At 36.0% G+C, this 15,352-nt stretch overlaps 5 protein-coding genes across 7 annotated transcripts in view; 4 read left to right on the plus strand and 1 right to left on the minus strand.

Moving 5' to 3' along the window:
* Positions 1-2,114, plus strand: part of LOC112904053 (glutathione hydrolase 2-like) — an 18,499-nt gene extending 16,385 nt beyond the window's left edge. Inside the window, exons 2-8 of the mRNA XM_025973237.1 lie at positions 26-195; positions 248-399; positions 471-653; positions 742-890; positions 953-1,265; positions 1,410-1,678; positions 1,800-2,114. Of these exons, the coding sequence (XP_025829022.1) occupies positions 26-195; positions 248-399; positions 471-653; positions 742-890; positions 953-1,265; positions 1,410-1,678; positions 1,800-1,972 (1,409 nt within the window). The 3' untranslated portion in view covers positions 1,973-2,114. The remainder of the gene's footprint in view (positions 1-25; positions 196-247; positions 400-470; positions 654-741; positions 891-952; positions 1,266-1,409; positions 1,679-1,799) is intronic.
* A 297-nt stretch (positions 2,115-2,411) lies between these two features.
* Positions 2,412-3,384, minus strand: LOC108738995 (ribosomal RNA small subunit methyltransferase NEP1). Its single transcript, XM_018472641.2, has 3 exons — positions 3,188-3,384; positions 2,883-3,126; positions 2,412-2,825 (listed from the first exon to the last, which is right to left on the minus strand). Exons 1-3 carry the CDS (start codon positions 3,329-3,331, stop codon positions 2,500-2,502), a joined length of 714 nt encoding a protein of 237 aa, XP_018328143.1. The 5' UTR covers positions 3,332-3,384; the 3' UTR covers positions 2,412-2,499.
* Positions 3,385-3,581: 197 nt separating this feature from the next.
* Positions 3,582-5,942, plus strand: LOC108738996 (polyadenylate-binding protein 4-like). Its single transcript, XM_018472642.2, has 2 exons — positions 3,582-3,681; positions 3,742-5,942. The coding sequence occupies exon 2, from the start codon at positions 3,782-3,784 to the stop codon at positions 5,546-5,548; it is 1,767 nt and encodes a 588-aa protein (XP_018328144.1). The 5' UTR covers positions 3,582-3,681; positions 3,742-3,781; the 3' UTR covers positions 5,549-5,942.
* Positions 5,943-6,166: 224 nt separating this feature from the next.
* LOC108738962 (glutathione hydrolase 5 proenzyme-like) lies at positions 6,167-8,237 on the plus strand. The gene is made up of 7 exons (XM_018472593.2): positions 6,167-6,410; positions 6,632-6,801; positions 6,854-7,005; positions 7,077-7,259; positions 7,348-7,496; positions 7,559-7,913; positions 8,120-8,237. Exons 1-7 carry the CDS (start codon positions 6,401-6,403, stop codon positions 8,235-8,237), a joined length of 1,137 nt encoding a protein of 378 aa, XP_018328095.1. The 5' UTR covers positions 6,167-6,400.
* A 749-nt stretch (positions 8,238-8,986) lies between these two features.
* Positions 8,987-15,136, plus strand: LOC108738963 (rab GTPase-activating protein 1-like). Of its 3 annotated transcripts, none has more exons than XM_025981659.1 (15): positions 8,987-9,167; positions 9,256-9,624; positions 9,679-9,862; positions 9,923-10,122; positions 10,539-10,696; positions 10,760-10,948; positions 11,006-11,284; positions 12,001-12,169; positions 12,297-12,538; positions 12,596-12,784; positions 12,854-13,165; positions 13,237-13,411; positions 13,984-14,264; positions 14,323-14,526; positions 14,701-15,136. In XM_025981659.1, the coding sequence occupies exons 2-15, from the start codon at positions 9,294-9,296 to the stop codon at positions 14,998-15,000; spliced, it is 3,213 nt and encodes a 1,070-aa protein (XP_025837444.1). In that variant the 5' UTR covers positions 8,987-9,167; positions 9,256-9,293; the 3' UTR covers positions 15,001-15,136. The 3 variants fall into 3 exon arrangements, with proteins under 3 accessions (XP_025837444.1, XP_025837454.1, XP_025837449.1); XM_025981669.1 differs by having other exon boundaries at positions 14,014-14,264; XM_025981664.1 differs by having other exon boundaries at positions 9,685-9,862.
* Positions 15,137-15,352: the final 216 nt, after the last annotated feature.

A 15,352-nucleotide genomic window follows, 5' to 3' on the forward strand; every position in this document is an offset into this window, starting at 1 on the left:
GGATATTCAGTAAAGGTTTTTTCAGTTGAAACAAGGGAGGACTTGCCCCTCAAGAAAGATGGTAAAAGAAAAGGGCTAAACTTGTGCTCTGAAGATTTCTTAGGGGGTTCAAAATTGGTTAATATCTCTTTAGCAGTGATTACTATTGCGATAACAATTGCACTGTTTTTTCAAATTTCTTACGGTGATTATCAGGTACGAACGAAATATTTTTTAATGTTCTTATCTCATATAATTATATATGTAGATAATACCCCATGGTAGTGTAGCAACAGACTCAAAGGAATGCTCTGTAATTGGCACAGAAATTATGAAAAGGGGTGGAAATTCGGTAGATGCAGCGATAGCGAGCATGTTTTGTCTAAGTGTTGTTTCACCCCATATTATCAGTTTGGATGGGTGAGTTTCCCAATCGAGTTTGTAAAATCGTCTTTGGAATTAAATATATATACAAAAAAAAACGTTTTTAGACAAGGCGAAGCCATTATTTACAATCATAAAGAACAGGTCCCCCCTGTTGTTATCAGTTTTAATAAAAATTCGGCCAGTGTATCAACTTTACCAAATTTAGTTGCTGGTTTGTCGCATTTATACCTTCATTATGGTAAAATGAATTGGAAAGAACTCATTGAACCATCAGTATCACTTGCAAGGTGAATTTTTATTATTTTTTTTATTGTAGTACCCTAATATAATGCTATCTTTAAATGAAATCAAAATACTTTTTCATTGCAACTCTAGAAACGGATTTAAAATTTCTTCACATTTGGCGATAGCAGTGAGATTTTTAGAAGCCGAAAAACTTTTCGGAGTTCTTAAAGAAAATAATGAGTTAAAGTTAGAAGTCCTTGCAAATACTTTAGAAAAGTTTTCGTCACTTACAAACGACGGTATGTAATTGAAATACGAAAAAAAATGTAGAACTATGAATTACTTTTTTTAATGTGTCTAGAAATTCGAAATTTAATACCTCGTCAAAATCAGCCAGAAATAACGACTACAGCAAACATGACATTTCAATATTACAATATATTTGTACCGGGGGGTATTTCCGAAGGACCTGTGTTACTTCACACCCTCAAACGATTTCAACAAGAAAATTTAACGAACTCAAACTCCACCATCGAAAGTGAGTTTATACCAAAAATTGCAAAAATAAATAAAATGGTCCACGATGAACTTAACATGAGTGATACATTTTTCAAAGGAACTAGCACCAATGTAGCTGTAATAGATGACAATGATTTATACATTTCATTAGTTGGGTTTGTATTTTTTTCCGTTTTTGTTTTTTTCTGCTTTTGTTTTTGTTATTTGCCTTTTGTTTTTCCATTTCTGTTGGTTTTTTACTTTATTTTTGTTGTTTGGCTTTTGTTTTTAGCATTTATTAAAAAAAAGAACAATTTTAGGGGTTTGCATGAATATTTTGGAAATCGAATATTTAGCAATAGCGGTTATCTGCTGGATATAAAAACGGAATTACAGCCACCCTCCCGTTTCCCCATCCTTATTTTGGACAAGGATTATATTTGCGGTAGACGAATTATTTTTGGGGCACTTGACTTTGTAATGGCTTCCGAAATTGTGGCACATTTGTTAATAAATTCGGAAAATGTGACGACGAGCGTCGAGGCGCCGCGCTTTTATATCAGACCTGATAATTTATTCGGAATTGAAGGTAAACTCCAGTGGCGTAGGCATACGATTTCTTTAGGGATCAATTAATTCAAACAAAAGATGGCGTCCTCAATGGTACCAAAGGGTAAAATTTATGTTAATTAATGTTTTAATTATTTCAGATATGCGTTCTACTACTTTTGACTCTGCAACTATAAGAAATTTAGAAATAACAGCCGGAAATGTCACCCCGTTACATAAGCCATATGCTAGTTGTAATATAGTGGAAAAAAATGGAGATACTTTAGTTTCACATTCTGATAGTAGAGGTGGGGGAATTGCTAGTCGATTTTAAGACGTTTATATAATTATTTATTTGGCTGTGAAACTGTTCATATTGAAAAAATTAACATTGAAGTATTATGAGACATATAATTAATTTTTTATGTAACTATTTACTTAATTGACTGTATTTATCATAAATATCACTTTTGAAATAGATATTTTATCAGAATTATTCATACATTTGCGTGAAATAGTTAATTGAAATTGTTTCGATTTTTGTTAAACGTTTGCATGGACCGTGGCAGAAAGGATTGCAAAAGTGAGTTATTTTAAAACTATTTTAAATACATAAAACTTTTGACAAGTCTAAACGTCAATTTTTAAAATTTATTCGATCCCACGTGNTCCACAGTCATTTCCAAGAACTGCTACGAAATCTACGAATTAATTGTAGTATCTGTGGGCTACGAAAACAGTTAAGGTCTGGCGCTAAATTTGAAAACGCATCATTTCTATCAAATCTTATATTGAACAACAGAACTTTTTACAAGACTGTCATATGCACAACTTAATATTACATCTTTATACCTAAATAAATTACAACACTCCCCACGCTTCTTCAAATGCAGAACAGAGTTTTGTGCATGTTAAGGCAGCTGATAGTGGATAATTGCTGATAGCTACAGTTTCTTCAGTATAATCAATTTCTAATTTTCCATGGGCCATTGCACCTACCACCACAACAACAGGGTCTTCTGTTTGAGGAACCAATTCTCTTGGATTCACAACTTTATTAGAAGAGAACGACATACAAATCTTTTTAACTCCAACAGGTAAATGATCTGTGACAGGGTTTTTAATCACCTTTAAAAGCTTCATGTTTCCATCACTTGCTCTAACTGAGAACTTGTGCAATAACTGAACTAAAATAAAGAAGTAATTTTTTTACAACAGCTTTTGCATTTTTCTTTATAATTTACCCATTAATCCTGCAAATCGTTTAAAGGTTCGTGGAATTCTTGTCTGAGGGTTGATTTCTATAAGAATATTATGATTTGTGTGAACATAAACTTGTAATAGGGCAGCTCTGTTGAGGGGACTGTCCAACAACATGAGGAGACATTGGTGCACAATATCAGGACGACATGAACCAGGATCTCTGTTAGATTTTTTTAGAAAATTGGCATGGTCGTCACAATTAAGTAAATCAAACGAATTTCCTACCTACAAATACAAATATTCATTGAATTAAATGATAAACACGAATTTTAACCTAAAAACTAACCTTCACACTTTCAAGCTGTGCTTCTTCTAAAATAACTATTAAACGTTTTTCCTGATTTTTAATATGTCCTGTAACAAAATGTTTAGGAACAGGATCAAACTCGTTATCATCTTCTTTATTTTTTAATTTTCTTTTCTTTCCCATTTTAATTATTTTCTAAGGTTATCTATGAAATCTATGATTCTGTCGTAGATCAATGTTCACCATTGATATCCATATTGATATCAGTGGCTACGAAAATGAGATGCGCTCAATAGAATCAAATTGAGAAGCATTCAGTTTACTGAAAATAATGCCATGCCTACTTCGGTATGAACGTGAAATAAAAAAAAATTGGTTTTAATTTCTGTTTTAAATTTTTACTGGTTGATTAGGCCAGATCTAAGTAGTTTAGTTACGATTTTGTTTTTTCATGTTTCTACGGTCCGTAAACAAGAATCTGTCTTGACATGCTACCGTAAAGTAATAAAATTTTTTCTCGCAAGTAAATATAAGTGAGATTACGTTTAAGTGGCTTATTAAGAAATACTTTTTTAAGTTTGTAAATTAAATAGATTCCCCGAAGATTAAAGAAAAAGAAAAAAGGAGACGAGAATGAATCCAGTACCACATGCGAGTTACCCAATGGCGTCGCTGTATGTCGGGGATCTCCATGAAGACGTCACCGAAGCAATGCTTTATGAAAAGTTTTCTTCCGCTGGCCCACTATTATCTTTAAGGGTATGTCGTGATATTGTTACGAGAAGATCCCTTGGTTACGCCTACATCAACTTCCAACATCCTTGTGATGCTGAAAGGGCATTGGATACAATGAACTTCGATCTTCTCAAAGGGAAACCGATACGGATTATGTGGAGCCAAAGAGATCCGTCCCTTCGAAAATCTGGAGTCGGTAATATATTTATCAAAAATCTGGACAAAAGTATAGACAACAAAGCCTTGTACGATACATTCTCCGCCTTTGGCAACATCCTCAGTTGCAAGGTAGCGATGGACGACCATGGTAATTCAAAAGGATACGGTTTCGTCCATTTCGAGACGGAAAGGATTGCAAAGGAGGCCATCGAAAAGGTGAACGGGATGCTCCTGAACGGAAAGAAGGTCTACGTTGGAAAGTTCATACCTCGAATCGAAAGGGAAAAGCAGCTTGGGGAAAAGGCAAGGTTATTCAACAACATCTACGTCAAGAACTTCAAGAAGGACATGCAGGATCATCAGCTGCACGAGATGTTCTCTAAATTTGGCAAAATCACCAGCTGCGTAATTATGCGACACGTGGATGGTACATCTAAAGGGTTCGGCTTCGTGGCTTTCGAAGACCCCAGGGCGGCCGAGAAGGCGGTCAAAGAAATGCACAACAAAGATTCCAACGGTCAGATCCTCTACGTTGCCAGAGCCCAGAAGAAGGACGAGAGAGCCAGCGAACTGAAGAGACAATACGAACAGTACCGTTCAGAAAGGTACCATCGCTGCCAAGGGGTCAATCTGTTCATCAAAAACCTCGACGACACCATAGACGACGAGAGACTGAGGAAGGAATTCAATTCGTACGGTACTATAACGTCAGCTAAGGTCATGACAGAAGACGGAAGGAGCAAGGGATTCGGCTTCGTCTGTTACACGTCGCCCGAAGAAGCCACCAAAGCGGTTACCGAAATGAACGGCAGGATGGTGGGCTCCAAGCCCCTCTACGTGGCCCTGGCCCAGAGAAAAGAAGACAGAAAGGCGTATCTGGCCTCCCAGTACATCCATCGCGTTCGCATCCAGCAAAACATTGGATTCCCACCACCAAACGCCCCATATCTCATACCGTTCGCCCAAGGTCCGAGGTTCTTCAATCACATCAGGCCAGCACCCCGCTGGCCCGCGAACGGACCCATCAGACCCAACGGAACCTACGCCCCCCTTCCCGCATCGCCCTACAGGGTGGCGTCGAGAGCTTCCATCCCCAACAGCAGCATCAGGAACTCGATCATTGCCCGTCCGATCACGGGACAACAGACGCCCGTGGTGCATTCGAGACCCAACAGCAAATACACCACAAACAACCCCAGCAACGTGTTGAGACCCGTGACCGTTAATATCAACAATGGGGGCGACAGTGTGCCCCTGAACAGCAACGTGATATCGTCCTCGGTCTCCGCGGACCAAAAGCAAGCCATTGGGGAGAGACTGTTTAAGTTTGTGGACAAAATTAATTCCGAACTGGCGGGGAAAATAACGGGAATGCTTTTGGAAATTGACGTGACCGAGTTGCTGCACATGCTGGACAACCAGGACTCTCTGAGGGCCAAAGTCGAAGAAGCGATCGCTGTACTTAAGGCTCATCAAGCGAAGAAGATTAATATAGTGCAAGATTAAGGGGATCTTCCTCCCCTCCTCTCCCTCTCCCTCGCCCTGTCCCCCCCACCGGGATTTAGTTAGGATTAGATTTTTTTTAGTTATATCATTGCTTGTAGGCATTCGGGAAAGGGGCGTTTTATGCAAAGACAAAACACAACAAAAATGCTGGCCGTCTCTTTCCTTTTAATTGGCGTTATATCTTAAGTTTATAAACTTAATTTTTTTGTCTTATTGATTTTGTATCTATACGACGTGAGCGGTAGTTTATATACCCCCCTCATCGATTTATTTATTGACAGCTTTAACACTTATTTTGTACTGGTGAACTTCAGCAATAAACAATAAATAAATAGTTAATTGAAATTGTTTCGATTTTTGTTAAACGTTTGCATGGACCGTGGCAGAAAGGATTGCAAAAGTGAGTTATTTTAAAACTATTTTAAATACATAAAACTTTTGACAAGTCTAAACGTCAATTTTTAAAATTTATTCGATCCCACGTGAAAACGAGCGCGACGCCTATGGAGGTTTTTAGTTCTCACGGAATAAGGTGAATACATACACACACATGTATATACAATACCGTTAGACAATGATGGTACGTTCTTTACACACACAAACATGTTTAATGGGTTTATCATGGGTGGGGTTTGTCTAACCACAAGCCATGGTTCTGTTTCTGTCTTTATTCTTTAATTTTTGCTCAAGTAATTATCGTATTGTCTCTCTCTAAATATGTCTTAACTTTCATTAAAGTTTCTTTGATAATTTTTAAGTTTGATACACCATAATTTTAAGAAATATACGGTTCTAATTTAATTATGTATTCCAATTAACAATTTACTGTTTAGGAGTTAGTTTGGAATAATAATGGCTACAGGTAAGGCAACCATTTACATATTGTAACAATCAAAACTAATATTTAGCAAAAAATTGATTAATACAAATTGTTATAAAATTGTACGTATCAAGGTACTTATTAAGAATTTTTAATTTAAAATCGCCTTCCTACATCCTGCTCGAATGTAGCAGTAGCGTATCTTTAAGGCGTTACAAAAGGGTTGAAATAATTAAACGGATATTCAGTAAAGGTTTTTTCAGTTGAAACAAGGGAGGACTTGCCCCTCAAGAAAGATGGTAAAAGAAAAGGGCTAAACTTGTGCTCTGAAGATTTCTTAGGGGGTTCAAAATTGGTTAATATCTCTTTAGCAGTGATTACTATTGCGATAACAATTGCACTGTTTTTTCAAATTTCTTACGGTGATTATCAGGTACGAACGAAATATTTTTTAATGTTCTTATCTCATATAATTATATATGTAGATAATACCCCATGGTAGTGTAGCAACAGACTCAAAGGAATGCTCTGTAATTGGCACAGAAATTATGAAAAGGGGTGGAAATTCGGTAGATGCAGCGATAGCGAGCATGTTTTGTCTAAGTGTTGTTTCACCCCATATTATCAGTTTGGATGGGTGAGTTTCCCAATCGAGTTTGTAAAATCGTCTTTGGAATTAAATATATATACAAAAAAAAACGTTTTTAGACAAGGCGAAGCCATTATTTACAATCATAAAGAACAGGTCCCCCCAGTTGTTATCAGTTTTAATAAAAATTCGGCCAGTGTATCAACTTTACCAAATTTAGTTGCTGGTTTGTCGCATTTATACCTTCATTATGGTAAAATGAATTGGAAAGAACTCATTGAACCATCAGTATCACTTGCAAGGTGAATTTTTATTATTTTTTTTATTGTAGTACCCTAATATAATGCTATCTTTAAATGAAATCAAAATACTTTTTCATTGCAACTCTAGAAACGGATTTAAAATTTCTTCACATTTGGCGATAGCAGTGAGATTTTTAGAAGCCGAAAAACTTTTCGGAGTTCTTAAAGAAAATAATGAGTTAAAGTTAGAAGTCCTTGCAAATACTTTAGAAAAGTTTTCGTCACTTACAAACGACGGTATGTAATTGAAATACGAAAAAAAATGTAGAACTATGAATTACTTTTTTTAATGTGTCTAGAAATTCGAAATTTAATACCTCGTCAAAATCAGCCAGAAATAACGACTACAGCAAACATGACATTTCAATATTACAATATATTTGTACCGGGGGGTATTTCCGAAGGACCTGTGTTACTTCACACCCTCAAACGATTTCAACAAGAAAATTTAACGAACTCAAACTCCACCATCGAAAGTGAGTTTATACCAAAAATTGCAAAAATAAATAAAATGGTCCACGATGAACTTAACATGAGTGATACATTTTTCAAAGGAACTAGCACCAATGTAGCTGTAATAGATGACAATGATTTATACATTTCATTAGTTGGGTTTGTATTTTTTTCCGTTTTTGTTTTTTTCTGCTTTTGTTTTTGTTATTTTTTTTTTTTTTTAAGGACCTTACTCATCAACTTCGGGCCACTGAATCTGAACTTAATACGGCGAAGAATTCGTGGCCCCCTTGGTTAAGTAGAACCTTGACATCGATAAAAGAGGTAGCAAATAAAAAAGATTTCCCCCACTTTACGTATTCGCCCGCGGCTACACCCTCGTTTGTGTCACACGTGAGCGTTATTAGAAGAGAAAGTGCCCCAATGAAGGGTAGCGACTCTTGCGACGAATTAGATTCACGTAGAGAATCCGCCCCTAATATTAAAGATTCCCAAAGTTGTTCTAGTCTTAAGGCACAGAACTGATCTTGGCTTTTTTTCAGTCATTAACCAGTGACTGTAATGATTATTTTTTCTCATTGAAACATTAAAACGATCCAGACAAGTCCTAAAATCTATTTACAATAAGTTAATATATTATATTGTTATATTATATTAAAGAGAAAAAGTANATTGAAGGTAAACTCCAGTGGCGTAGGCATACGATTTCTTTAGGGATCAATTAATTCAAACAAAAGATGGCGTCCTCAATGGTACCAAAGGGTAAAATTTATGTTAATTAATGTTTTAATTATTTCAGATATGCGTTCTACTACTTTTGACTCTGCAACTATAAGAAATTTAGAAATAACAGCCGGAAATGTCACCCCGTTACATAAGCCATATGCTAGTTGTAATATAGTGGAAAAAAATGGAGATACTTTAGTTTCACATTCTGATAGTAGAGGTGGGGGAATTGCTAGTCGATTTTAAGACGTTTATATAATTATTTATTTGTCTGTGAAACTGTTCATATTGAAAAAATTAACATTGAAGTATTATGAGACATATAATTAATTTTTTATGTAACTATTTACTTAATTGACTGTATTTATCATAAATATCACTTTTGAAATAGATATTTTATCAGAATTATTCATACATTTGCGTGTTTATTGGTTTTATTTACTTTCTGGTATAAACCCGGCGCCATGTTTTTGTCGAGACTGTAGCTACCGGGACTATTGGTAGTAGCTACCAGTACCAACTAAAACGCTGCTTTCTTGTTTCTTTTTCTTTAAATAGGTTATGTTCATTGTTTTAAACGTCAGTGTCAATGCTCTGTCAGTTCGAATTAAACAAAATACAGGTATTTATTTATTGATAGATTAATTAACGTTTAAAATACCTTTGTGATAAAAGCAGAAAGTGGCACATATCATGGAGAACCCGTTTATATCTTCTTAACATTTCCAAGTGAGTATTGTTACGTGCTTATCTATATATACTGTTTGTCTACGATTTAATGAAGTGCTCAACTTGAACCTGTTAAATATCTATTTAGGAATCAAATGGTTTCCTTTCATTTCTAACGCAGCTATTATGGAGGATAGTGCAAGTCAAAAATCAAATGAATCGGTGGCTACGAGCGACGAATTCGATTTTGTTGACGACAAACCAGGCGCGAGCAAGACACCGACCTTGAATATTAACAACGGGGACCTTAATGAATTGAAAAACGCTCTAAAGGAAGTCCTACAGGAACCAAAAACGAACATGGACACCATTATGTCTGAGGAATCAAGAAAAGTGGGCAATTCTGTATTCTTTAGTTGTCCTGTTGCACCAGGTACGGATCCACTTAGTGTCCCAGTAGAAGTTTCTCCCACAGAAAAGCAAGATGAAATGAAGCCTGACAGCAGTGAAGAAGAATGTTAGTGACACGTAGTAATTAATTTGTTGTGCTAAAGTAATTGATTATGTACAGTTTCAGATGTTGACCAAGATTGTACGATATTCAGTGGGGTTACATATTTGGGGGCCGCGAATATAAATGCTCCCAAATCAGAGGCAGAAATCCAGCGTAACATGGCCATATTAAATGAACAGAGCTCAGACCAGGGCATTAAAATTGCTGTTTCTGTACCAACATCCTCACAAGGAGTTGTAGTGTAAGTCTTTTTTTGTTTAGTTTAAATTTAGACTCAATTAAGTTTTTGTTTAATTTTTAGACTTTATGATGCTAGTACACATTCTGTGATTGCCAGATATGAAATACACAGAATCCTGTTTTATGCTCGAGGGGCCATTGATAGTGAAGAAGCAAGTTGTTTTGCTTTTACCTGGTCACACGGAGACACTCAAGAATCTGCCATTTTTCAGTGCCATGTCTTCAGGTGTGATATTGCCGAGGCCGTCAGCAGAGTCTCTGGTAAAACATTGATCTATTTCTCTTGATATTATTTCATAAATGTAATACTAGCTTTTTCTTTTTGAACCCTCATATTTGGTCTCTGAAGTAAACAGTTTTAAGTATTATTCCAGTTTTCATTTTGTTCACGAAGAAGGATTTTAAAATGCACCTCCTTAATATTATTAAACATTGTTTGTTTTGTTTGTATTGTACATAATATCTACTTGACCTAGTACATAATGATAATTTCGTGTTGTTGTTATTGTTATTGCCTTGGGTTGTATAATTATTGTCATATGTTTTGTTTCGGAATTGAGTTGCTGATAACGCAAAAACATAACACCCCATCTTAAGATTTGTTTTTATGAGAAATATCGGGTCGAATTCTCGAAATTAAAACTTTAGTGATCAATTACAACTTACCAATTTTCTAGCGTGTTTTGCAAAGGCTTTCCAAAGGGTTCCGAGATCCATGAGCAGCTCGGTGGCATCTGCAACTGAAATGACTGGCTCCATAACAACCCTGCCCGAAGCCAGGACTCTGATGTACGTGTTTGAAGTGAATCTCGAAATAAAAGAAGACGATGGAAGAGTAAGTCGAAATTTCAAAAGTGTTTTTTTTGTTCCCAAAAATATATTGTTTTCCCCTTTTTAGGGTACATTTTCGACTGTCCCGAAAGACAGGAGCGGCTTCAAATTGCGCGTTAACTTAGACAAGCAACTTTATCTCAGCATTCGTCAGGTGTCGGATAATGGACTCCAACTGTTTATTGAACGTTGTTTTGGGGTCTTGATAGCTCCTGGGAGACATGTCAGACACTCCGACATGCAACTCCTTGAAATGGTACGTCTTTTGTTTGTTATTCGTTATTCCTTTAATTAAACAACAATATTTGTGTAGGTGCAGTTGGGACCCACCAATTCCAGCGGCGATAAGACGTCGTCAGTCATTTCGGCCTCGTGGGACCCTACTGAGCCCCCTTTTAATCTCTTGAACACAGAGACCCCGAAAGACACTAAACAATACATGACAGTGGCCGTTGATTTAGTTATTAGGGGCATACAAGAGCCCGTGAGGTTCCAAATGGAAACTTTGGTGAAGACTTACTCTCAAAACGAACGCTTTTGGTATTTCCAAAAAAGGACTTTAGTACAGCAATTCTTTCTCAACTTAAAAGAGGTTCGTAACGAATTTGAGGAACTTTAAGGAAAACTTTATGTTTATTTAATGATCTTTCAATAGGCACCATCAAAATGTTAAAATTGTGATAGTTTTAGATTCTTAACTGACCTAATTAATTGGCTTTTGAGAAAATAATGTTTACTTTTGATCACTCCGTATTTACCAGTAATACCTTTATAGTATAGTTATTTATTCGCCTTGTGAATTTTATTATTTTGAAATGAGATCGACCTTGTTCGAGGTCGCAATGGTATGACGTACTCATGTCGTAAATATCACTGTCCGCCCACCCTGTATACGGTAATAGTAAGTTTGATAACGACAATAATTTTCACAACCGACGCTCTTATTTGTTATCAGCTGCCATTATGTTTGCCAAAACAGAAGTGGTTTCGCTTTTTGTCGTTATCACGACGACATTGAGTTACGCTCCATTTCTGTGCTGGTAAATTATAATAAATTCGTTTTGAATCAATCACGTACTTCTGCGTCATTGGTGTATGCGGAACAATAGAATAGTGTAGTGAGTATTTGGGCGTAATTTTTATTTTTTTTTCTTCCTACGTCATTACAAAAAAATAAACACTGTTTCAATATATATTACGAATCGATTGATTTTGAATCGATGAATCGCCCTTTAACTGTTCGTAGTAACTAATAGGAAACTTTTACATTTTTAATAGTAACCGTTTTATTTATTTATTTTACAAAAGGTGGTGACTGGTGACTTGGGGGAGACAGTCTACGAAGTCTTGGGCATGGAAACGTCCGGAGAATTAGACAGGAATAGACTAAACTTGACACTCAATCTGTCTAGCTTAATTCAATCTCCTAGCATCCCTTCGGTGGATAGCATAACACCCAAAGACGATTATCATTCAGGTAAAAAAATAAAATAAAGTAGGTAGTAAAAGTTTATGTTGCATTGCAGATGATATACGCACCTGAACTTACACTAATAAAATATATTAATAATTACGAATTTTAACCGTCTTTTTGTGTTTATTAGATGGTGACGAGCCCCTGTTGAGTGGAACAGGTCTGGTGTCCAAAGACTGTTCCGAAGATGTCCTAGATAATTGGGCCGATGTTCTGAGTCGTTGGAAGACGACCAAACAAAGGCCAAAGCAACTTTCAAGTCTTGTGAGACATGGAATCCCAGAAGCTTTGAGGGGCGAAGTTTGGCAGCGTCTCGCAGGTACCGAGGAAAATTCTCAAATGATGAACACTTACAGGATACTCATAACTAAAGTATGTAAATGCGTTTGTAAGATATTGCAGAGGAATTTATTCTATATTTGGTTAAAGGAGAGCGCGTGCGAAAATGTAATACAAAGGGATATTGCAAGGACTTTTCCTGCCAATGACTATTTCAAGGAAGCGGGAGGCCTGGGACAGGATTCACTTTACAAAGTCAGCAAAGCATATGCGGTGTATGACTCTGAAGTGGGATACTGCCAGGGACTCAGTTTTTTAGCAGCTACTTTACTTTTGCATGTAAGTGACAATTAAAAAAGGAATTGTTTATTTTATTTGTTAGTGATTTTAAATTTTTTTTAATTGTAGATGCCCGAAGAACAAGCTTTCTGTGTTCTTGTTAAATTGATGTACGACTATAATCTTCGGGATTTGTACAAAGATGGGTTCGATAATTTGTATCTTCGTCTGTATCAGTTGAACAGACTTATCGAGGAGCAACTGGGGACCTTGTGGAGCCACTTGAGAGAGCACAGCGTCGAGACCCACATGTTCGCTTCCCAGTGGTTTTTGACCTTGTTTACCGCCAGGTTTCCCTTGTACTTTGTCTTTCACGTATTGGATATTTTTCTTCTGCAAGGAATCGATACTTTGTTTCAAGTATCACTGGCACTTCTTACTGTGAGTTTCATTTTAATTATTGTGGTACTTTAAAAAACCTTAGGATGGATGATTTACATATTAAATTTTAGATGTGTAAGAAGGATTTGCTACAACTCGACTTCGAAGGGATTCTAAAATACTTCAGGGTTCAATTGCCAAAAAAATGTCGTACTGAAGACGCTGCAAAGCAGATTATAAAGGCAGCCTGCAGTTTCAAATTGAAGAAACTCAAAAAATACGAAACTGAATTTATTGCAATGAAAGGTATTTTATTTGGCTTTTTAATTTAGCAATATTAAAGATGCTGTTCATAGGGTGCGATTGTGTGAGCGTGTTTGCTTTTTATACATTTTTTTTGTTGTTTCTTTATCATTACATTCATCCCAAACGTGCTTGTTTTTTATGTCCGGATTTATAAGATGAACCGTATTCATCCTAATCTGCTACATTTAGTGTTCTATTCCAAAGAAAAGATAATATTATTTATGCCGTCGAGTTAAAAGTTGGTTCAATTATAAAACGTACTTGTTTGCATCTATTCTAAATCAAATTTTTTATCATTTTAAAAAACAAATGCTTGCTTGGCATCTTTGTAGTTTATTTTTGTTTCATTTGTTGTTAAAATTGCACGCCTGCAATTGGTCTTTATATTTCACTGCCATCTTTTAATTTCTTTCCTTTTACCTTTTTGTTTTTTCTTTCTTTTTTTTATTGAATCGTCCCTCCCCATGCACGTTACCTGTTCCTTTTCCTATTTTTTCTATTGCTCCTATTTCTTGGCTGTCAGAACGAAAGTTGTACGCTTCCGTAACCTTTGTCGAAACGAATCTATTTAGACGACTGGGAAATTATCATGTTGGATTCAGAAGCAGCTGATAACGCGGAATCGGAGGCATCGGAGATGGAGCAGCTCAAAGCCACGTTGACTCGTCTAGAAGACGAGAGAAGGATCCTACTCGACGAAAACGCCCAACTCAAAGAGATGCTTAAGAGAGAAATTACCAAAGCAGAAGCAAGCGATTTAAAGAATATGAACATCATTAATGATTATAAATTGGTACGACAAAGGCTTGAAATGCAACTCTTTGCTGTCAGGGGTGATTTGAATAAATTAAAGGTTCGTTTTTCTAACAGTTTTATGAATGAGGTGACATACGGTATTTTCTATTTTCTAGGAAAAAGTAAGCGAGTGTGAGAAATGTGGCAAATTAGCAGATAATCGCAAGAGTACGGACAACATATCACAGTATGCTACCGAAGAAGACTCAAAAGAAAACCTATCTCCTGATCAACTAAAGGCCATTGAAAGAATCAGAGAATTAGAACTCGAACTGGCACAGACGAAACTTGCCCAGGTTGAAGCAGAGTGCAGAAATCAGGTTTGACTTCTTTAAATTTATATATAAAGGGGCGACATTGATAATTAATATACAAAACACAAAAATGAGAAAATTAAGTGCTTTACCAAATTTTGGTAGTTCTAGTCCTTCACATGACAGAGTTGTTACAATTTCAAAAATATAATGTTTTTGTTATTTTTTTTTTTTTTTAAGGACCTTACTCATCAACTTCGGGCCACTGAATCTGAACTTAATACGGCGAAGAATTCGTGGCCCCCTTGGTTAAGTAGAACCTTGACATCGATAAAAGAGGTAGCAAATAAAAAAGATTTCCCCCACTTTACGTATTCGCCCGCGGCTACACCCTCGTTTGTGTCACACGTGAGCGTTATTAGAAGAGAAAGTGCCCCAATGAAGGGTAGCGACTCTTGCGACGAATTAGATTCACGTAGAGAATCCGCCCCTAATATTAAAGATTCCCAAAGTTGTTCTAGTCTTAAGGCACAGAACTGATCTTGGCTTTTTTTCAGTCATTAACCAGTGACTGTAATGATTATTTTTTCTCATTGAAACATTAAAACGATCCAGACAAGTCCTAAAATCTATTTACAATAAGTTAATATATTATATTGTTATATTATATTAAAGAGAAATAGAATAGTGTAGTGAGTANAAAATTATTTATTATATATAGTAGTTTATACAATTTGTATTATTGTATCCATGGCACTTTTATAATTTGTGTATGTCAGTATTTTTGTTAGGAAGGATATTGAACTTACTTTTGAAAGTGATATTGTTCGAAAGAAAGGCACACAGTTTTTTAGATGTTTTGTCTCACATGACAGTCCTGTTTCATTATAAT

The sequence above is a fragment of the Agrilus planipennis genome, unplaced genomic scaffold (genome assembly GCF_000699045.2).
Source record: "Agrilus planipennis isolate EAB-ADULT unplaced genomic scaffold, Apla_2.0 scaffold134, whole genome shotgun sequence".
NCBI classification, from domain to species: Eukaryota; Metazoa; Arthropoda; class Insecta; order Coleoptera; family Buprestidae; genus Agrilus; species Agrilus planipennis.